Genomic DNA, 24,570 nt, shown 5'->3' on the forward strand with positions numbered 1-24,570 from the left:
CCAAGTTTGGTAAAGATCGGATGAAAACTATTTGAATTAGAGAGCGGACACGAAAAGTGTGACAGACTGACGGACAGTGTGAAAACTATATAGCCCCTTTTTTTCAAAAGGGGACATAAAAACCAGTTTTATTTGAGTTTATCTTAGAGAAACTGTCACACATTATAAGGTTAAGGACCATATCTCTGTCAGGTGTCTACCTTGTAGTAGCGGCCAGTGTCGGGCACTGTCCCATACTCTCCAGTCAACTGATTCTTTACTTTATTAATTTCTCCATTGTCAGCATTCACAGCTCTGTAACAGAACATACAAATCAGTTGTAAAATTGTGTATATAACGTCATCAATACTAACTCACTAAAGTAATTATCATAAAATGCACAAGTATCAGTGCAATAATAATAATTAAGTCTTATTTAAAACTTTTAAATGTAGTTTGAGCAAAATTCTTGATTAGCATGTATTGACTATTGATGACGATAATAATTATGAAACGACTGGTAGTTGAAATCTCAAAATCATGAAGAACTCATAAGGCACAAAATACAAATAAACTACTGATAACTGACCCAATCAACAGATTGTTTGAGATGTTGTCTAGGTGCCCTCTGTATTTTAACCACTGGCCAGCCGCACTGATGTGATCAGTTGTACACTTGCCCTTGGCCTAAAATGATCAAATACACTTGAACACTTCCGCTTGTTTCAATTTTAACTTTTGGGGAGTGGGGAAAGTATTCTGAAACAATTAAAGAGTGAGCGACTGTATAAATACTAAATAGCAGGGCCAATGACTATTTTCAGTCAAAGTAACAATACCACCTCTACGTTTCTTTCTCAAACCTTTGATTTGGAAGTCAAGTAATAAACTTTTAACACAGTTTACTCAAAAGTTTACACAGTAAAGCTTGTAAAGTTTATATCAAGCTTGAAACAAGGAAATCATTCCCCATCGTTGCGTTTACAATGGCCTATGAGGGGTTCAGCATGTGTGCAGTTAAATTCGTGAGCAAAGTTTACTCTGTACCTTGATAAGGATTGGCATGTCTACGAGGTCTTTTCCGTCCCACTTTTCGAAGGGAGAAAGTAGCTGCAGCCTGTTGCTTTTAGGATCCACCTTCACGGACACCTTGCTGCTGTCTTTGGGTGGGGCCTGGAAGGTGTTCATTCCTGGGTCGAAACCTTTAGCTGGGAGCTCATCACCATACGGGCTGTTCAGTTTGAATTTGCTTCCTGACAGTATGTACAACAGAACCTTACTTAGTCTATTTTTCTTTCATCTATCAATAGCTTAGAATAATTGAACATTACAATTTTAGAATGTTAGCACATGCCAACCTCGAACTACAGCTAATATTGTTAACTGCCATAACAGATAACATTATGCAGAATCAATGTCAAATTCAATGACTATTTTATTTGTCATAAACAAGTTGGTTACCATCGGCAGCAGTAAGTTCATCAGTCTCTGGGTTGAATCCAAGCTCTCCTGAGATAGCCATGGCTGTGACAAGCTCCGGCGATGTGACGAAAGCGTGTGTTGCAGGGTTAGCATCATTCCTTCCAGTGAAATTCCTGTTATAGGAAGTCACAATTGTGTTCTTTTCTCCTTTCTTTACGTCTTTCCGGTCCCACTGACCAATACATGGCCCACAAGCATTGGCGAGTACAACACCACCAATGTCTCTCAAAGCTGCGGCCTACAGAATATTTTATTTATTAAAAACATGCTCAAATCATAAATTGGTTTACCATGAAGGATATTTATTTTTTTAAAGTACATTTCAGACATTCACTTTAATATATAGTGCAAACAATTATTAAACTATACTAAAACATTATTAATCTTTTTTTATGAGCAATAAAATGTGCCGCTTTGTAAAAATTGATGCCACTTTTTAAAATTTGTTGCATTTAACCACAATGGCGATTGACAGTGAAACCCCTAACTCATAAGATTGGATACAAATGCTATCATAATGCAACTTAAGAGCAAATTCATTAATTTCCATGGACGCTTATTCGTTCATGTGCAATTGTCTACAAATTTTCATGCTGATGGACACACCTGTCCATCTCTTTCTATTGTTGTCCTGATCTGTTTATGTGTATTTGTCTACAGATTTCCATGCTGAATACACACCTGTCCATCTCTTTCTATTGTTGTCCTGATCTGTTAATGTGTATTTGTCAACAAATATCCATGCTAATGAATACACACCTGTCCATCTCTTTCTATTGTTGCCCTGATCTGTTCTGAGCCTGGTGTAATGGTGAATGCTGACTTGGCCTTGATACCCTTGGCAAGCGCCTGTTTGGCAATACTGGCAGAGCGACTCATGTCCTCATAACTGCTGTTAGTGCAGCTGCCTATCAGACCTACAGCACAGTAAGAAAGAAATGTGCATTTTAGCATTTGAATTTAAATGTGCAGTCATTTTCCAGGCCATAGTTATATGGCCAACATATCTTATTACACATTCCAAGTGCATTGAAGGAAATATATTTCCCCTCCAGGACTTTTGGCAAGTGAGCTAGTTTTTTTTGGCTTTTGGCAATAGGGTTTGTGTGACTATTTAAATTTATTTGATACAGCCATTTGGAATAATATTTTTTTAAATAAAGACATGTCTTTATTTATGCATTTATGTAATAATTTATGTGAAAGTGCAATTATATGAATCAGAAAATTATTCTGTAACATACCGACTCTTATATCAAGTGGCCAGCCTTTCTCTTGTGCAGTCTTCTTCAGTTTGGATATGGGGTTGTACAGGTCTGGAGTGAATGGACCGTTCACACTTGGCTCCAGCTGGTAAAACACATATTAAACATTATATTAACATTATGTGAAAGAGCTTAAAAACACAAACTTTTTAATAGTCTAAGCTACTTGTATAATGCTAATGATGTTCATTTTTGTAATCTGTAAATGTATTGGTACATTAGAAAGAAGAATTAATTGGTATCAAAAATCTTACTCTATTATGGGAAAAGCAACCTTTTCAAATACTGGTACATCTATTTTGTTTGGTTTATAACTGAAATATGGAGATTGCGAGCCAAACCAAGAACAAGAACTTGTGTAGAAGAACTTCCAATTGATTTGGAAAACAAAGGGGCCTGAAATGCCCAAAGTCACTCCCCTAAGATATTCCTAAAGAAGATTGAACTATAAATGAAACTTTAAGAGGGTTAACAAGGTTAACTATAGTAATATAAGGAAAACTGCCATGCTTTTCAACAGACTGGAACCATTTTCCAGTTTTAACATGGTTTTAATATAGTCATATATGGACAAATACCCAACCCCCAAGTGGCAATGTTTTTCAACCAATCAGAAACATTTTGAACTCATCAAAGATATCATTGACACTTTCTGTCCAAGTTTCATAAAGATAGAACAATAAATGTGGGCTCTAGAGTGTTAACAAGGTTTTACAAAAGCCATATAAAAAATGCTTCATCCCCTGGTGGCCATGTTTTGCAACAAACCTTACCATTTTTTAACTCATCCAATATATAATTGGGACAATTATTCTGACCAAGTTTCATGCAGATTGGAAAATAAATCTGGCTTCAATACTGTTAACAAGGTTTTAATATAGCCATATAAGGAAAAATACCCTGCTACCTGCCAGCCATGTTTTTCAAGAAACCAGAACCATCTTTTTCCAAGATATCATTGGGACAAATCTTATGACATAGTTTTATGAAGATTGGACAATAAATGTTGCCTCTACAGTGTTAACAAAGTTTTACTATAGCCATATTAGGAAAAATGCCCAGACCCCTGGTGGCCATGTTTTTCCACCAACCAGCACTATTTTTGAACTTATCTAAGATATTATTAGGACAAATGTTCAAAGCAAGTTTCATGAAGATTAGACCATAAATGTGGGCTCTAAGGTGTTAACAAGGCTTTACTTTAACCATAAAAGGACAAAAGCCCCCCCCCCCCTTTGCAGCCATGTTTTTCAACCAATCAAAACCATTTTCGAACTCATCCAAGATATCTTTGAAACAAATCTTCTGACAAAGATTCATGAAGATTGGACAAGAAATGTGGCCTCAACAAGGCAAATGTTGACACGGCATGCCGCAAAAAGGGCATCACAAAAGCTCACCATGAGCACATTGCTCAGGTGGGCTAAAATCAGAATACAATATCCAATATCCAACATGTTAAATGCAAGCAATTATCTTACATAAAATGTGTCTACAAGGACAAACAAATATGAGTTCCACATATATAAAGCTGATAAGAACAATTTAATTGAATTAATCACTAAATAGCCATTAGTGTACGTACAGTATCGAGATTGATGTCAATTATCTGGTCATATTTAGCTCCCTTATCTGCAGACAAAAGGTTCTTGTACGAGTTGGCAGCATCCGCTATATCTGCAAATTTGTGAGAACAAACAACTATTGATAGTGAAATAGAAACAAGAGGGCCAAGATGGCCCTAGTTCGCTCACCTGAGAGGAGTCGGTTCATTCAATCTTTACCTAACATCAAACTTGACCTAGATATTGTCCAGACAACATCCTGGTCAAGTTTCATCATTATTGAACCAAAACTCTGGCGTATTGAGTGTTTTGTTTTTGTAAGATTTGACCTGGTGACCTATATTTTGAGTTGACCCCCCTTACCAAACATCAAACTTTGCTTACAAAAATAAATATTTTGACCAAGATTCATAAACTCTGAAACAAAATTGTGACCTCTAGAGTGTTTACAAGGATTTTGTATAATATAATGAAAATTTCGACAATCTAAGGGCAATAGTTATGGCATTAATTATGTGATTTTGCTTATTATCAAACTGGACTGAGATCTTTCAGCAACTTTCATAAAGAATGCTTGAGAAGTGTGAATGCTAGAGTGTTTACAAACCAAATGTGGACGGATGGACGGCGGACAAAGACCAATCCTAAAACCTCACCTGAGCAATCAGGTGAGCTAAAAATTGTGTTTCACCGATCTGAGCCATTTTCCAACTTGTCCAAGAAATCAATAAAACCAATGTATTGACTAAGTTTCACGATGATTAGGCAAAAAATGTGACTTCTATAGTGTTCGATAACAAGGTTTCTCTCTAGTCACATAAGGAAAACTGCCCCACCCCCCCTGGCGGCCATGTTTTTTGACCGCTCGGGACCATTTGCCAACTCATCTGAGATATTTATAAAACCAATCTTTTCACCAAGTTTCATGATGAATGGGCAAAAAATGTGACTTCTAGAGTGTTCACAAGCTTTTTTTACTATATAAATATAAGAAAACTGCCCCCCCCCGGCAGTCATGTTATGCAACTGACCGAAACCTTTTTGAACTCAACTCTTGTATCAAGGAAACAAATGTTCTGACCAAATTTCATGAAAATAGGGCCAAAAATGTGACTTCTAGTGTTCACATGTTTTCACTATATACATACAGAGAAAAATGCCCCACCCACTGGCGGCCATGTTTTTTCACCGATCTGGACCATTTTCGAACTCGTCCCAGATTTCAATAAAACTAATGTTTTGACCAACTTTCATGATGATTGGCCAAAAATTGTGACTTCAAGTGTGTTTACAAGGTTTCTCTATAGCCAAATAAGGAAAACTGCCCCGCCCACTGGCGGCCATGTTTTTCAACGGACCAGAACCACTTTTGAACTCAACCAACATATCATTAAGACAAACATTTTGACAAAGTTACATGAAGATTGGGCATGAAATGTTACTTCTACAGTGTTTACAAGGTTTTTCTTTTTTTTTACCTAGTTTTTGACCCAGCATGACCCAGTTTCGAAATCAATCGAGATATCATTGGGACAAATGTTCTGACCAAGTTTCATGAAGATCAGACAAAAAATGTGGCCTCTAGAGTGTTTACAAGGTATCTCTATAGCCAAATAAGGATAACTGCCCCGCCCACTGGCAGCCATGTTTTACAACAGACCAGAACCACTTTTGAACTTCACCAACATATCATTAAGACAAACATTTTGACAAAGTTTCATGAAGATTAGGCATGAAATGTGACTTCTACAGTGTTTACAAGGTATTTCTTTTTTTTTTGACCTAGTGACCTAGTTTTTGACCCAGCATGACCCACTTTCGAGCTCGACTGAGATATCATTGGGACAAAGCTTCTGACCAAGTTTCATGAAGATCGGAAAAGAAATGTGGCCTCTAGAGTGTTTACAAACAAATGTTAACGGACGGATGACGGACAGACGGACGTCGGACAAAGACCGTTCACAAAAGCTCACCTGAGCAATCAGGTGAGCTCAAAAAACATCGAACCTCGAAAAACAATTAACACATAAATGATGCACACAACTTCACTGTATTATTATGAAAACATTAATAGTCAAAGGGGAGTAACTACTGTAAACTTAAATGCAATATTTAGAAGAGTTGTCTCGCATGTTACAGGACCTTTATTCATGATTGTTTACAAGCCTTTTTACTATATAAATATAAGGAAAACTGCCCCGTCCCCCTGGCAACCATGTTTTTCAACGGACCGGAACCATTTTCGAACTCAAATCTCATTAAGGATACAAATGTTCTGACCAAATTTCATGAAAATTGGGCCAAAGATGTGACTTCTAGTGTTCACATGTTTTCACTATATACATATAGAGAAAAATGCCCTGCCCACTGGCGGCCATGTTTTTTCACCGATCTTGACCATTTCGAACTCGTCCAAGATATCAATAAAACCAATTTTTTTACCAACTTTCATGATAATTGGGCAAAAAGTGTAACTTCTAGAGTGTTTACAAGGTTTCTCTATAGCCAAATAAGGAAAACTGCCCCGCCCACTGGCGGCCATGTTTTTCAATGGACCGGAACCACTTTTGAACTCAACCAACATATCATTAATACAAACATTTTGACAAAGTTACATGAAGATTGGGCATGAAATACGACTTCTACAGTTTTTACAAGTTTTTTTTTTTTTTTGGACCTAGTGACCTAGTTTTTAACCCGGCACGACCCAGTTTCGAACTCGACCGAAATTTCATTGGGACAAAGCTTCTGACCAAGTTTCATGAAGATCGGACAATAAATGTGGCCTCTAGAGTGTTTACGAACAAATGTGGACGGACGGACAAAGACCGGTCACAAAAGCTCACCTGAGTAATCTGGTGAGCTAAAAAAAGAACAGTGAAGAGACATAAAAGGAAGCCAATCCTTAGTCACTGAATGTTTTTGTATTGGAATACTTGTATTTTGTGTGCATACCAATTGACGATTTTAAGTTTGTAACAAATATTTATGTCCAATGTTTTAAAAACATTTATAAGACAGAATTACCTTAGGAATGAAAAACATTAATATAAAATGTAATCCACACATACGTCGCCAGCTAGAATAATCAAGATACTGGTATTACACCATGGGGAGAGTGCATCATACTGTGTACTTTCTTAACTGGTACACAACATTTCCTGTAAAAGCTAATGTAGTAAAGCTGTAACTATAGTGTTGACTTTGTTAAGGTACAGTAGTAAGCATTAGCACTTATTGTTACAACTTTATTATCCATTGAGCATTAATTTGCTGACACTAATTATAACCCATAATGTTTGCGCCTTCTGTTATTGACGCCGTTTAAGGTAAGACTGTTGTAAATTTGGCCATGATTGTAATTAAATAAACAACGCAGAACAGATATACGTTTCATTGCTTCAAACACTCGTTAACAGTCATTGAGTTTCACTTATTTGCTAATGATAACAATAAATTAGTTAATTGGCATGCAAACATAAATGCTGGTTTCTATACCCTCATATTAACGGACTAATTTATTGACATGTGATTCCTAAAAAATATCAAAATGAAAAATTTGCAAATGCATTTGCTTACAAATAGTCATCTTTTGAAAAACTATAAATTGCATGATGATGAAAACAAGTGTTCCGTGGTCAGAGACATATGCCCCCCAAACGTGAAAATCAATAGGGGTCATCTGCCAGTCATGATCAATGTACCTATGAAGCTTGATGACACTAGGCCTAAGCGTTCTTGAGTTATCATCCGGAAGCCATTTGGTGGACGGACCGACATGTGCAAAACAATATACCCCCTCTTCTTCGAAGGGGGGGGCATAATAAATGTCTTCACAGTATTTATTTTTTGGGGTGGGTAACCACCATTCAAAATCACGAGATATGGAGTTAGAAGTGAGCTTGTCAGTCACTGTGAAAGCCAATTTTTCTTATCAAATCCAAACTTTGTTAGAAAATTTAATAATATACCAAAGACCAGAGTTCCATTTTGTTTTAATACCAACTAATATATAATTACTTGTTTTTTCTGAAGCTTTTCTCCTAACAATGTTCTACACAACAAATGGTACCTGACCTTGCTAGCAACCCTTACCCTTTCTGTTTGTGGCTTTCAGGTAGTCCTGCATCCTGTAGTTGTATGGGAATACTGAGGTTGTGGCTCCAATTTCAGCTCCCATGTTGCAGATTGTACCCATGCCTGCACAATAGGAAATAAATAAGCAACTTTGTACAGGGGTCGACAAAATTTTCAGCAACTTGCCCTGCAGGGCGAGTAGCTAAGAATTTTCACTTGCCCTGCTGAAATATGTACTTGCCCTGCAATTTATTCAAAAACTGCAATAAATCAGAACTAATATGTTTTATTGTGATTTTCTATTGGTTTTCATATAGAACTGTTAACTCACGAGCTTCAATAAAGCTTATAAACTGTTTTAACACACTTTTCACTTGTTTCAACTTTGTTTTTCATTTTGTTCTCATGGTCACAATCATTATGATTACACTTTAGGAGCATTGGAGAGTCCGAAAGGCATTTTGTTAAACTCAAAAAAGCCTCTGTGTGTACAAAAGGCAGTTTTCTCTTAGTCATTTTCGTTCATTTAAACTTGCCAATAGCCACTCTTTCAATCTAAAGAGGTGATGAATTTAGACGAATTTTTTAGCAGTATTAAACGACCATATACCGTAATGTAAAAAATACATTCACGGAACATACCCGTATCAGCGCGTAACGGGAACAGAACTTAATTAATTTTAAATCGCCGATTAAACGTTGTTGTGTTTGGTAAAGATGTGTTTAAACTTGAAATTTAGATCTTTTTGGCCAGAAATGCCACTTGTCCTGCAGGACGAGCGCTGCGGGAATATTCACTCGTCCGGAGCCGATTTCTACTCGTAATTACGAGCCGGCGAGTGGATTTGTCGAACCCTGATGTATAGTTATTTGCCTTATAATGGAGAGATTCAATTTTGATTCCTAGAGAGAAAATTCTACTATGTGTATCCTGCATAAATGGTCAATAGCACCTACATCTATTGTAAACCCCTAGATTTTCTCACACAACAGACTACTCATATATCCTCTGAACAAGAAGAAAGAAGAATAGAAACAATAAGGGTGGGTTCAACAATGGCCTAAATCTGAGTTTCTAACACTGCTAAGAGCACAGAATTATTGAGCTAAAATGAGGAAAATTGGGCTAAATACATGTGCGTAAAGTGTTATCCAAGATAAGCCTGTGCAGACTGCACAGGCTGATATGTGACAACACTATGCACATGCAGTTAGGTCAGTTCTCCCAAAACAAGGCTAAACTAATTTGAAACTAGACCAAAGCATTGCTTACTTACCAGTACATGAGATGGAGTCTACACCGGGTCCATAGTACTCCACAATGGCCCCTGTGCCTCCCTTCACTGTGAGGATGCCAGCCACCTTGAGGATCACATCCTTGGGAGAGGTCCAGCCACTCATTTTACCTGTCAGGTTTACACCAATCACCTGTGCATAGTAGGTAAGACAAGGAATAGTATGCACTGAGTAATGATGAATGGTTTAAATGGTCATACAAATAGTATCACATATATTTGTATGCAATGAGTTAAACATACTTCAGTGGTTTAAAATGGTCATATTTATTGTATTACATACATTTGTTTGCCCCTGCAATGATAATGGTAGAAAGGCATATGGTGTTAACAATGGTTGTACATGTCAGCCATACATGCCATAATTTTTTCAGACCAATTCCAGGACATTGAGTTAAATTGTCCGGGACTTTTGCCGATTTTCCGGGACATGTATAAAATGTAGCGATATTTATAGACATATGCATTTTTGGTACGTTTTTTTGTTTTCGCATCGTTAATTGCAAAAGTTCGAAAGCCTATCCGAAATACACTTGATCTATTAACGTCAAATTAAACATTACTACTCCCGTTACTAGATACAAGCCAAGTGTTTTCAGTGTAAGCGTTCTAAACATAGATGGTGACGTCACTGCGTTATTGTTATTAAGACCGGTGTGTAACGAGTAGTTGTTGATACGCCTTTATTCATTTATAACATTTATAAAACAAGAGCACCGCCTTGTGGGTGCAGACCGCTCATCTATTTTCTTTTTAAAGGTGAAGGGACTCTCATTTTCAATCACAAAGGAGGGAGGGGTGGTGTGAAGAGGGGTGCATAGTGTGGGGGTGTGGACATTTATTACATTATCTTCCAAAAATGCACAAAAAAGGAAAAAAAAAATCGGGGGGGGGGGGGGGGGGGGGGGGGATTCTTGGGGGCGATGGTTGGACGGTATTTCAAACATAAAATAATAAAAATAAATATTTGTGTTTTTTAACCGTTTCAAAAAAAATAAATTGGGTGGGGGGGGGGGGGTATAGTGTGAGGGTTGTGGTGGTAATTTGTGAGATGATCTTAAAAAAAAAAAAAAAAAAAAAAAAAATTAGGGGGGGGGATTCGGGTGGGGGGAGGGGGGGGTGGGGGTGGGTGATTCTTGGGTGCGATGGTTGGACGGTATTTCAAACATAAAATAATAAAAATAGTTCTGTTTTTTAACCGTTTAAAAAAAAAATTGGGGAGGGGGTGGGGTGGGGGGGGGGGTATAGTGTGAGGATGTGGTGGTCATTTGTGAGATGATCTTAAAAAAAAATAAAAAAAAAAAAATGAAAACGGGGGGGGGGGGGGGGGGGGGGGGGGAAGGCACGGGCGATGGTTTGGGTGGAGTCTATTGTGGTGTGTCAGGTAAGAGTAGTTTTGTCAAAGTGTCAATCAAATCTAATCATAAATAAAGAAGTTATGGCAATTTTAGCAAAATTTAATAATTTGACCTTGAGAGTCAAGGTCATTCAAAGGTCAAGGTAAAATTCAACTTGCCAGGTACAGTAACCTCATGATAGCATGAAAGTATTTGAAGTTTGAAAGCAATAGCCTTGATACTTAAGAAGTAAAGTGGATCGTTACACAAAATTTAACCATATATTCAAAGTTACTAAGTCAAAAAAGGGCCATAATTCCGTAAAAATGACATCCAGAGTTATGCAACTTGTCCTTTTACTGTACCCTTATGATAGTTTGTGAGTGTTCCAAGTATGAAAGCAATATCTATGATACTTTAGGGGTAAAGTGGACCAAAACACAAAACTAACCAAACTTTCAATTTTCTAAGTATAAAGGGCCCATAATTCCGTCCAAATGCCAGTCAGAGTTACATAACTTTGCCTGCACAGTCCCCTTACTATAGTTAGTAAGTGTTGCAAGTATGAAAGCAATAGCTTTGATACTGTAAGAAAAGTGGACCTAAACACAAAACTTAACCAAATTTTCAATTTTCTAAGTATAAAAAGGGCACATAATTCTGTCAAAATGCCAGTCAGAGTTACATTACTTTGCCTGCACAGTCCCCTTATGATAGTTAGTAAGTGTTGCAAGTATGAAAGCAATAGCTTTGATACTTAAGGAATAAAATGGACCTAAACACAAAACTTAATCAAAATTTTCAATTTTCTAAGTATAAAAAGGGCACATAATTATGTCAAAATGCACGCCAGAGTTATCTAACTTTGCCTGCCCAGTCCCCTCATGATAGTAAGTAAGTGTACCAAGTTTGAATGCAATAGCATTGATACTTTCTGAAAAAAGTGGACCTAAATGCAAAACTTAACCAAAATTTTCAATTTTCTAAGTATAAAAAGGGCACATAATTCAGTCAAAATGCACGCCAGAGTTATCTAACTTTGCCTGCCCAGTCCCCTCATGATAGTAAGTAAGTGTACCAAGTTTGAATGCAATAGCATTGATACTTTCTGAGAAAAGTGGACCTAAACGCAAAACTTAACCGGACGCCGACGCCGACGCAGACGCCGACGCCAAGGTGATGACAATAGCTCATATTTTTTTTTCAAAAAATAGATGAGCTAATAAAAAATACAACAATACAGTACCGTTAGATCGTCAACTCAAATCAATTCACAATACATACAACAAATCACAATAAAACAAATACAACAAAACAGTACCGGTAGATCGTCAACTTAAAATCCGGACAGTCACACATTAATTTTTTACTCAGCTATGTTGGACTTCAGATGTGTGAACAACTATCCTTTGCCCTTACGCAGCGGGAAATAATGACGTAGTAGATTAAAGTCAATTAACAACCACATTAAACAATGCCGCCTTTTTGGTTTGACCGCGAACGTGAGACAATCGATATGATAACAGGACCCCTGTTAATTGATCAATTTTGACACGTAGCGTAGTCTGCCTATTCAGGTAGGCATTGTCATGGAGACGCTGCAGATATACACAGATTCGAGGTGCAGTTAAGCCTAAGATAAGGTACATGTATATATGGATTTTGTAAATTCTGGGACATTTGACAGATTTCCGGGACATTTGACAGATTTCCGGGACAGCGGGACAAGTTCTTCATTACCGGGACTGTCCCGGACAATCCGGGACGTATGGCATGTATGTGTCAGCATACATCCGTGCATGAATACTTAATATACATACTAGTATATACATGTTCATGAACACAAAAAATTCAAACTTCTGTCAGCGTTAAGAACCAAGAGTTAACAATAACAAGAAAGAAGTGTACCATAAAATATTGCATATAATGCATTATCATAAATATTGCCTTCCCATAATTTAATGTCTATTGTATATTTTTAAGCTTTACAAATATACATTTGTGAAATAACCTTAGGGCACTTGAGCTCCCAGGGTATATCAGCCATGACATCTACAGCGTCTGCCCCTCCCACTCCAATACACAGGCCTCCCAGACCACCTCCATTCGGTGTGTGACTGTCAGTGCCAATGATCAAAGCACCAGGGAACGCATAGTTTTCCAAAATAATCTACAAGTAAAGTAACATTATGTGATACTGATTGCCATCACAACAACAACATGGAAACATACACAGGTTCCATTTGTGTGTTGATGACTTAACCTCAAAACTTCTTGATATACACTTACAATGTTGAAAGACATGTCCTTTTATGATCTGTTGTTTTTTGCACACACAAAAAACAACACAATATCTATTTCATCCCAGAAATTATTTTATATATGACCAGAAAGTGGAATGAAACATACTTGACGAGCCTCTTTCTGGGAAAAACTGGGCTTGATCCATGTGTATAAAATGTCATCCCAGGTTAGCCTAAGCACAAGCTTATCAGTGACTACACTTTCCACCTAAACTCAGTTTTCGTTTAAAAGAGACTTCCCTTCGACAATAAATTCCATAAGCAGAAAATGTCATATCTGATTAGAGTGCGGTGTACACAGACTTATCTGGAATGACACTTTTGCATATGCATAAATCCCAGTTTTCCCTGAACAAGTCTATTGTTAATTTCCAAACTGTTGACACCAACATTGGCACCACTACATACCTGGTGGATGATGCCGCTGCCAGGTTTCCAGAAGCCAACTCCATACTTAGCACTCACTGTGGATAGGAAGTCATACACCTCTCGGTTCACATCCTACAAACAACATCAACAGCTACACATCTCTTGAAGCTGATTTTCTATATAATAAGACATTAATGTATCACATTACTGTATAATTAAAAGTTTTTAATTGACTAGAGTATATCAGGCTAATTTTGTGTGTGTGGAAAATGTCAACATTTCTTTAAAAAAAAAATTTGCACATCATTCAACATGTGAGTTACAAACACTTAAATGTAAACAAAAAATGAACATCAAAAAGTATGTTTTAGAAAACAAATATTAGACAAAATCAGTAGTACTGCCCCCATTAAATTCATGGCTAACTAAAGAGGCTGGTACTAACGATGGCTCGAGCCAGATCCTTCTCGCCGCCCAACTGTGCCTCGATCAGATGGTCACAGTGGACCGTGGAGGGGACAGCTACACGAGGCAAGCCACTTGATATGAACTGCAGCAGGGCCATCTAAAGAGAAGATTGTGTTAGTAACGGTTGTCCATTGGCAGATTAAGAGACTCGTTGATAATTACGGTAATATCTACTTGTCTACGATTCAAAGTGGTGTTGCCTTGTCATTGTTATAAGCTTTTGATATAAAATAAGATAAAAGTGAAACAATCCCAGTCAATAAATCAGTATAAAAACAAACAACAAAATGGCCACTAGTGTTATTTAATCTTTTGTTGAAAGGTGGCAGGTTCTTTGGATTTGGAATTTGATAACAAAAGGGGATTTCTTCTTTTCAAGTAAGCATGATGACTACATGTTTTATTCTTCTTTAAGATCCAGCATTCATCAAATGCTTTACTTCAAATGCTAAATTGGATTCTGGTATACATGGTTTAATAAAAATTGTTGATATATTTAAAAAAATGCCACTAAAAATTATGACTTCCAAAGTGTACACACACTCATAGTATAGCCTTATAACGAAAACAGCCTAGTCTCCTGGTGGTCGTGTTTTTGTATATTAAATAAACAAGAAGGCTTTAATGCCTTAAATTGCTTACCTGAATTCACATTGTGATACCAGTTTTTCAGTGATCTAAGATGGAGATTTTATTATCACTATTTACAATAAAGAAAGTTACCAGCAGGGCGGGCCAATGTTGACCACATACTCAAGACTTAAAATATGTTACAGAAAACCACAATATGAGTTTACAAACTAACTACCAAACCTCTGGGCCTTGAAGTTTCAGAGACTTTTAAGTCATTTTTCTATGACAGTCTATATTTACCATGTGATACCCTGGATAATGGCCAGTTTTGATCCTAGGGTAAAAAGTTGAATTATCTATGCACAAGACTGCTACAGTATTGAGACCAAACATAAATAGGCTTTAATACGGGTTTATATTTTGAAAGATTTTTTTCTAATTTTCATTCATTTAAGGGAAACGATTTATCCCCAGGGCGGGGTAAATTATTGACCCAGAGAGAGACAAGATTTATACAAACATGGTGGAGGACCATAATGCGATATGGAATGCCAAATACCAAACCTTCCAGCGTAGTGGTTTCAGAAGACATTTTTTTAGTTTTCACCATACACATGCAGAGAAACCAGTTACCTCTAAGATTAATTTAACCCCAGGGCCATGATTTGAACAACCTTGGTAGAAGATCACCATATGTTATATGCCAAATATTACACTTCTGAGCCTAGTCATTTTAAAAACTTTTAAAACCTTTTAAAAGTTATTTGTCTACATAAGTCTTAAAAAAATCATGTAACCCTTGATTGTCGTTATTTGTTACCCCCAGGGGCATGATTAAAACTTTAGTAGATGTTCACTAGAAAATATTACACACAAAATTGTAAACCCCTTTTCTTTGTGGAATCTTCAGAGAAGATTTTTAAGTTTTCATTTTTTAAGATCTATTTTCAGCTCTTATGCTCTACCTATGCATGCAACATACAAGATTTGAAAAACTTTGAAAGATGGTCACCTTTGCTTGCGAATGCCCACACTCTGGCACTGACAGAGGAGAGAAAGCACATTATCCTAAAAGCTCCCTATGAGCCCTATGTGCTCCAGTAAGCTTAAAATTATGTATTCAGTATAGGAATTTCATCTAAACAAAACATGTCACTGCATGTCACGAATGCCACTGACCAATTATTTAAGTTTTAAAGCCAATTTTATGTTTACAAACAATATACCTGAGCAGTGGCATCTTGCATAGCTACTCTGTCAGGACGCAGCTTTAGGTAACTCTGACCACGGACAATATCCTGTAAAAGTTCAGAGATAACCAATTTATAAATTATCATATAACATTTATGTACAGTACACCGGTTCCTCCATACCTTTCAAGTATTATTTTTTATTAGCACACTGTTATCATTCAATAGGGAACTGATAGTTCAAACAAGAAACATGAAAATAAACTCACAAATTTTTTTGACATCATAATCAGAGGGGGCAATCACGTGACAGTCAAGATGGCGACGTCCATACCGAGACAGTTATTCTTCGCCGTTTTATACCCTTTATTACTACTGTTTATTTTTTAAATGACGCTCACTTTCCAGCCATATCAGTAAAAAGGTGATTAGCGTTTATTTCGTATTTAAATTCGTTTTATATCTTGACTTTACTTCCAGCAAATTTTCTTAGTGGAGCCCTAATTAGGTTATCCCTCTAAGAAATTTCGCACGAGAAGTCGAGATATAGAGCGAATATTACTATGAAATAAAAGCCAGTTACTTTCTTCCTAATATAGCTGGAAATTGAGCGGAATAAAAACAAATAATACTAGTAATAAAGGGTATAAAATAGGGAAGGCAAACCTAAGCAAATCCGTAAACGGTTTACCTGTTTCGATATTCGAGCGGTTCACCGGTTAACCAACTGTCTTTGTACCACATAAATAAAAAAAATTCCGAAAAACGTATACGTTTATAAACAATTCTATGTTCATGCAAATAAACTCTGTCTTGTTGATTGTGTTGTAACCTAATTACTTTAATTATTTTATCAACTAAATACTGTTTCTTTACAAATTTTGTTGGTCCTTTAAATTGGGAATTCAAATTCTAAATTTAATATTATCCATTTTAAATCTAATACTTAGTCATTTCTGAAAGTTATTTCCGACATTTTTTATATGCTTGCCAGTGAACTGTGATATTTCATTTTTGTAATATTAGCTTCATGTCATTTTCACATAATTATTGTTCTACATCTTGGTCAATAAAAGCTAGTGCAGAATTTGAATTATGTTTTATTAACACTATTATCCGTTAAGAATTAGGTGCATTAACAGTTTGCTGATTAATAACAATTGCCAATTAGCGTAATATAGTTTGCAATGGGCAAAATGGTTTTCAAACCTCTGTTGTTAAGACCTGTTTATACTTAATGTCCTTATTAGGGCGTTTAAGTTTGCAATTGTTATTAAAACAACAGTAATTGGGTGTAATCACAGTGTCCAGCTACACACTGCAGAGTAGGTGCTGATTGCTGGTGTGCCTGCTCATTAATCCGCTGCACCCCGATGGGTTACAACTCTAATCGCTTTTGATCCACAGGGGGGCATCACAGGGTGGTAATTGCCGATAATTTGCGATCAGATTAGCGGATTAGCCAATACATTGAAATGAAGTAAAAACAAAACTTACGACTTGAGCATTTATTGCGTTCCACAAAAAATGCGTTTTCTGCAAGAGTAACCTAATATTATTTTTGTAATCGGTTAACCTCCTTAAGAAACTGATAACCGGTTAACCGTTGCCATCCCTAGTATAAAACGACGAAAAATACCTGCCTCTGCATGGACGTGGCCATCTTGTTTGTCACGTGATTACCCCCTATGATAATGAGCACATAAGTCTTGCACACAGATACTTGTATGGTTGATTGATTTCCTTCAATGATTTTTTAGCTCGGCTGTTTTCGGAGAAAACACGAGGTATTGTCATAGCCAGCTCGTCGTCTGCCGTAGGCGTCATGCTAAAACCTTAACATTGGCTCTTAAATCAAAGTGCTTCATTCTACAATTGAAACTTCATATGTAGAAGCGCCTTGATGAGTTCTACATGCCACACCCATATTTGGGTCACTAGTTCAAAGGTCAAGGTCACTGTACCCTCTAATATAAAACTTTAACATAGGCTCTAAAATCGAAGTGCTTCCACCTACAACTTTGAAACTTAATATGTAGATGCACCTTGATGAGTTCTACACGCCACACCCATTTTATGGGTCACTAGGTCAAAGGTCAAGGTCACTGTGACCTCTAATATAAAACTTTAACATAAACCTTTACATTCGCTCTTATATCAAAGTGCTTCCACCTACAACTTCGAAACTTCATATGTACATGCACCTTGATGAGTTCTTCACGCCACACCCATTTTTGGGTCACTAGATCAAAGGTCAAGGTCACTGTGACCTCTATTATAAAACTTTAACATAGCCTCTACAATAAAAGTGCTTCCACCTACAACTTTTAAACTTCATATGTACATTCACCTTCCTCATTTCTACACACCACACCCATTTTTAGCTTGGCTGTTTTGGGAGAAAACCCGAGGTATTGTCATAGCCAGCTTGTCGTCCGCGGTCTGCCATAGGCGTCGTGCTATTACCTTAACATTGGCTCTAAAATCAAAGTGTTTTCACCTACAACTTTGAAACTTCATAAGTAGATGCACCTTGATGAGTTCTACATGCCACACCCAATTTTGGGTAAAAAGGTCAAAGGTCAAGGTCACCATGACCTCTAAAAACAAGAGCACCGCCTTGCGGGTGCAGACTGCTCATCTATTTTCTTTTTATAGGTGAAGGGACTCTCATTTTCAATCACAAAGGAGGGAGGGGTGGAGTGAAGAGGGGTGCATTGTGTGGGGGTGTGGACATTTATTACATTATCTTCCAAAAATGCCAAAAAAAGGGGAAAAAAAAATCGGGAAGGGGGGGGTGGGGGGTTGGGGGGTATGGATTCTTGGGTGCGATGGTTGGATGGTATTTCAAACATAAAATAATAAAAATAAATATTTGTGTTTTTTTAACCGTTTAAAAAAAAATTTGGGGGGGGGTGGTGAGGTGGGGGGGGGGGGGGGGGAGTATAGTGTGAGGGTGTGGTGGTTATTTGTGAGATGATCTTAAAAAAAAAAAAGAAAAAAAAAAAAGAAGAAAAAAATTTGGGGGGGGGATTCGGGTGGGGGGTTGGGGGATTGGGGGGGGGATTCTTGGGTGCGATGGTTGGACGGTATTTCAACATAAAATAAGCAAAATAAATTGTTTTGTTTTTTAACCGTTTTAAAAAAAAAAAATTGGGGAGGGGGTGGGGTGGGGGGGGGTTTATAGTGTGAGGGTGTGGTGGTTGTGAGATAATATAAAAAAAAAAAAAAAATAGGGGGGGGGGGGGATTCGGGGGGGGGGGGGGGGGGGGGGGGGGGGGGGGGGGAAGTGGGGGGGGGGGGGGGGTATCAATCAAATCTAATCATAAATAAAGAAGTTATGGCAATTTTAGCAAAATTTAATAATTGACCTTGAGAGTCAAGGTCATTCAAAGGTCAAGGTAAAATTCAACTTGCCAGGTACAGTAACCTCATGATAGCATGAAAGTATTTGAAGTTTGAAAGCAATAGCCTTGATACTTTAGAAGTAAAGTGGATCGAAACACAAAATTTAACCATATATTCAAAGTTACTAAGTCAAAAAAGGGCCATAATTCCGTAAAAATGACATCCAGAGTTATGCAACTTGTCCCTTTACTGTACCCTTATGATAGTTTGCGAGTGTTCCAAGTATGAAAGCAATATCTATGATACTTTAGGGGTAAAGTGGACCAAAACACAAAACTTAACCAAACTTTCAATTTTCTAAGTATAAAGGGCCCATAATTCCGTCCAAATGCCAGTCAGAGTTACATAACTTTGCCTGCACAGTCCCCTTACGATAGTTAATAAGTGTTGCAAGTATGAAAGCAATAGCTTTGATACTGTAGGAATAAAGTGGACCTAAACACAAAACATAACCAAATTTTCAATTTTCTAAGTATAAAAAGGGCACATAATTCTGTCAAAATGCCAGTCAGAGTTACATTACTTTGCCTGCACAGTCCCCTTATGATAGTTAGTAAGTGTTGCAAGTATGAAAGCAATAGCTTTGATACTTAAGGAATAAAATGGACCTAAACACAAAACTTAACCAAAATTTTCAATTTTCTAAGTATAAAAAGGGCACATAATTCTGTCAAAATGCACGCCAGAGTTATCTAACTTTGCCTGCCCAATCCCCTCATGATAGTAAGTAAGTGTACCAAGTTTGAATGCAATAGCATTGATACTTTCTGAAAAAAGTGGACCTAAACGCAAAACTTAACCAAACTTTTCAATTTTCTAAGTATAAAAAGGGCACATAATTCAGTCAAAATGCACGCCAGAGTTATCTAACTTTGCCTGCCCAGTCCCCACATGATAGTAAGTAAGTGTACCAAGTTTGAATGCAATAGCATTGATACTTTCTGAGAAAAGTGGACCTAAACGTAAAACTTAACCGGACGCCGACGCCGACGCCAAGGTGATGACAATAGCTCATAATTTTTTTTCAAAAAATAGATGAGCTAAAAATAAAAAAAATTCTGACAAGCTTTCGCAGCCGAGCGTTGGCACCCGTTATGCAGTGCTCTTGTTAAAATAAATTTTCATTTGGATGAAAAAACAAGCTGTATGGGAACGGTAAAGAAACATAAACATATCTTACAATCAAGGGCTCCTTGTGAAGAAAATATTTTTGAATATTCAACACTAAGCACAACATACACTATTAACATACTCAATTACATACCTGCTTCTGTGGATCATCTAAGTGGCCATAGAGGATCTTTTCTGATAGAGTTAAAGGTCTTCCAAGCTTCTTTTTCACAACTTCCACTCTACTAGATATTTTGTCATAATCAATGTGCTGATCTGGCTCTAACAAGCTCATAGCAACCTGTAAAAAGTATAACCTATGGTCATTTTGCTAAACTTTGTTGTGAAACTATGTTCTGTGTCATGCAATGATAAATAACAATTGAATAATTTACATTAATACTTATGTTACTATATATAGTAACAAAATTGACTCGAATGCACGTGATTATCGGTCAAAGCAAGGTGATTATCATGTTTGGCCCTGCAGGACCAAATGTTGATAATCGATAATCGGCCCTGGAACAAAAGCACTTGACGTTATGGCCAACGCGTTACGTAAAACAAAATGTCGTCCACATTCATTCAGTCTCAGCCAACAGTGATCAATACAATTAACCACAACTAAACGAAAGAATCGAACATAATGTTAACAACACGTAGCACACAGTTTGGATAATACAAATATCGATTGAAACTGAAACTCTTCTGTACATTAGATATATGCCTCTATTTGAGCTTTAACAGGATTCATCGAACAGCAAAAATTATAGTTAAAGAAACAATTACCTCGAGAACTTAAATTCGATGTTTATAACAATAAAATAACAACGATGTGCAATTCCGTCCTTTTTTTGTTATTCCATCCGTTATTATCCCCACGTTTTTTGAAAAGCGTGGGCATATTGTGGTTATCTCCGCCGTATGTCCGTCTGTCCTGGCCACTATCTCCACCTACACTATTAGCACTAGAACCTTGAAACTTACACACATGGTAGCTATGAGCATTTTCACTCATTTTTTTATGTTATTTTACATTAACTTCTTCATTTCTACACTGATTTACTTCAAATTGATACTGAACATCTCTTATGACAATACAGTCAATCAAACTATGCATGGTCCCATTTACAACCCTGGGGCGCCCCCTGGGTCAAACATGCGGCGTGGGGAAACGCGTCGGCCTCTGCCGCACCATTTCTAGTTTAATATGATCTTTATTAAGCTTGTTAATTATGTTTTATTATAATGGCATAATTGTTTATAAACAGCTGCCAAATTATTCCAAGATCAATATTTATCGAAATAGCTCTGATGTATTATAAACATGTATATACATTTTGTATTTCAGTTAAACTTGTATGAATGAAGGTTTGAATTATTTTTTAGTGGTCTATTCTAGTTATATTTGTTACCTATAAATAACTCATTCTTAGCTGTAGATAAAGAAATCTTATTGTCTGTAATCTTTATTGGGACCTTTTCACAGATTTTTGCATGTTTTCAAGTTAGTCATTAAATGCTTTCAATTGATAAATGTAAACATCGGAACTAAAACGGTCCAGTTTAAAACAAAAATGTAATTAAAGAAAGAACAAAAAAAGAAATCAACACCTGGTCTCTAACCACTTACCCTTGGAGTAAATGTCAGCCACTTAACCCAATCGGTCATCTGTGCAAATTTGAAGAGCATGACTGTATTTTACACTTTATATAAGCAATCCTCGTAAAAATCCTCACAAAATATAAGGATAACAAAAGACTTTTCCAAATTATACATTTGTTTCGTGTTTGGAAGGCTTTATAATTTTAAAGTTGTTAAATTCTCAAAAGATGAGTATAAGTGATATTTTAGCGCATGGTAAATGCTAAGTTTTATTGTTTCTTTGCAAAAAACATAACTTCAACGAAAATTTGCAAATCTGAAACAATGTTTTCAATTCTGTCAGTTTATCAAAATGTGAAAAGGTCCCTTTAAGATGTCCGCCATAAATTTGTCACAGCAAGATTGTTATCAAGATTCCATTGTTCTTACATGAAGTGAATATAACTGATGTAAAGAGTTTAGTGCATTTTGGTGTAATTTTTTTTTTACAGTTTGGAGCAAGTCCAGCAAGAAACGAAAGAAGCAATTCCAAAAGCTTGTAAATCCACCAAAAAATTGTGATACCAGCCTTCAGCATAAGCGATTTGCAACTTCTTTTGAGGCAAGTTATTTTCAATAGCCACATGTCATAACGTTTTGGTATCTTAATGCTGAGTAAAAAGTGGTACAGCGTACTTTAAATATACACTCTTGACATAAATTAATTAATTAACACGGTACAATAATTATTCGCACGCTTTTTGAAAAGCCTGGGGATATTGTGGTTATCTCAGCCGTCAGTCTGTCCGTCTGTCTGTCTGTCTGTCCGTCCATCCTGGCCACTATCTCCTCCTACACTATAAGCACTAGAACCTTGAAACTTACACACATGGTAGCTATGAGCATATGTGCGACCCTGCACTATTTGGAATTTTGATCTGAACCCTGGGTAAAAAGTGGGGTCGGGTCAAAGATTTTCACTTATTTTATGCCCCCAGTATGGTGCATTGGCCATAACTTTTGCAATATTGAAGATAGCAACTTGATATTTGGCATGCATGTGTATCTCATGGGGCTGCACATTTTGAGTGGTGAAAGGTCAAGGTAATCCTTCAAGGTCAAAGGTAAAAAAAAAACAAATCCAAGGAAAGTTATAAGCTTTAAAGGGAGGTAAGTAATGAACCTGCCAAATGATTTTTTTTTTTAATAATTAAAAGCGGCGCAGGAGGGGGCATTGTGTTTCTGACAAACACATCTCATTTTATGTTATTTTACATTAACTTCTTCATTTCTACACTGATTCACTTCCAATTGATACTGAACATCTCTTATGACAATACCGTCCATCTCAATTATGCATGGCCCCATTACCAACCCTGGGGTGCCCCCTGGGTCAAAAATGTGGCGTGGGGATACGCGTCGGCCTCTGCCGCGCCATTTCTAGTTTTATATTGATTTTAAATCACATTTTTTTAAACGATTGTATCGATTGCTAACCACTTTTACCCAAAACACGATTTACGAAATCGAATGACTTGTTGGAGTGATTAGGCAAAATTGATTCCTAATAATGCATGACAAACACACAATCTGAAATAAGTTTTGGATTCGTTCGATGCTAAAAATATTTAACTGTTAAATATAAATCCTCCACAACAGAATTGTCCTAAAATCCAGAGAGTCTAGCTTAAACTGTGTTTCGTCACAGAAATTATGTCACATGAGATACGTCATAAATTGCGTGATCAATTGAATGAAAATTAAAGAATGGAAAGCTGGTTCTGAAATAAATAGTACAGTTAACAGAGATTAAGTATTAAAGACATTAATGCCATCGTTGCTTAAGGGCCGGAAGTGATAATCGGCCCTGAATGAAAAATCATTCACTCTGCGGGCCGATTATCACCTCTGGCTCTCAAGCAACATTAAGTCAGCGCTTTGTTTTCCTTCTTAGAAAATTCAAGTGCATCAGGGATGGAAACTAACGTTTTACAATTGGTTGCCCACACAGGCAACCATCTTTAGCATGTTGGTTGACCAGCTAAAGACTAATGAGCCCAGTACGATGTACATGTAGTGTCATGTGTATATAAGACTTTCTTTAAATAAAATAAAAGATAACTAAACAACAACATTGCTTAATTGACAAATTTTTTGTGTATTATGTCCTAATATAAGTCTGAGTTAAATCATTTCATTGGCTTTGATAAATGAATTTTATTAAACTAACTATTAACTCACAGTCGCCAATTTCATTAAATGTTTAACTGCACTGAATTGTTTCAAGCTAAAAAAAAGCAAGTTGCCCAGCTGGACTACTAACTTTTGAATTTGAGTTGCCTAGGTCAAAATGTACTGGCCCCCGGCTCACGGGTTTTATTCAGTTTGAATTAGAATAGTAAAGCATGTTTAATATCATATTAAAATGTCTTTAAATAATGCATTAAAGTCATATTTGTATTGTGTTGACACTTTCTTTCAAGAAATAACACATTTAGATCAACAATATTCTGAACGGTAAACTCTATCTAAAACCATAGAAAAAGTTAACCACTGTCAATATC

The 24,570-nt window shown here is 36.7% G+C and overlaps 1 protein-coding gene across 2 annotated transcripts in view; it reads right to left on the reverse strand.

Moving 5' to 3' along the window:
* The window catches only part of LOC127868590 (aconitate hydratase, mitochondrial-like), a 34,851-nt gene that overhangs the window by 3,450 nt on the left and 6,831 nt on the right, over positions 1-24,570 (reverse strand). The window contains exons 3-17 of one of the 2 annotated variants that reach the window (XM_052410455.1): positions 22,055-22,093; positions 20,576-20,722; positions 15,940-16,011; positions 14,118-14,237; positions 13,712-13,804; positions 13,012-13,170; positions 9,646-9,796; positions 8,387-8,491; positions 4,312-4,403; positions 2,706-2,811; positions 2,221-2,378; positions 1,441-1,699; positions 1,027-1,232; positions 569-666; positions 201-294 (exon numbers count right to left, since the gene is read on the reverse strand). In XM_052410455.1, coding sequence (XP_052266415.1) covers positions 201-294; positions 569-666; positions 1,027-1,232; positions 1,441-1,699; positions 2,221-2,378; positions 2,706-2,811; positions 4,312-4,403; positions 8,387-8,491; positions 9,646-9,796; positions 13,012-13,170; positions 13,712-13,804; positions 14,118-14,237; positions 15,940-16,011; positions 20,576-20,722; positions 22,055-22,093 — 1,899 coding nt within the window. The remainder of the gene's footprint in view (positions 1-200; positions 295-568; positions 667-1,026; positions 1,233-1,440; positions 1,700-2,220; positions 2,379-2,705; positions 2,812-4,311; positions 4,404-8,386; positions 8,492-9,645; positions 9,797-13,011; positions 13,171-13,711; positions 13,805-14,117; positions 14,238-15,939; positions 16,012-20,575; positions 20,723-22,054; positions 22,094-24,570) is intronic. The other variant, XM_052410457.1, reaches the window with a different exon arrangement.

This window comes from Dreissena polymorpha, chromosome 2, assembly GCF_020536995.1.
Source record: "Dreissena polymorpha isolate Duluth1 chromosome 2, UMN_Dpol_1.0, whole genome shotgun sequence".
Taxonomy (NCBI): Eukaryota; Metazoa; Mollusca; class Bivalvia; order Myida; family Dreissenidae; genus Dreissena; species Dreissena polymorpha.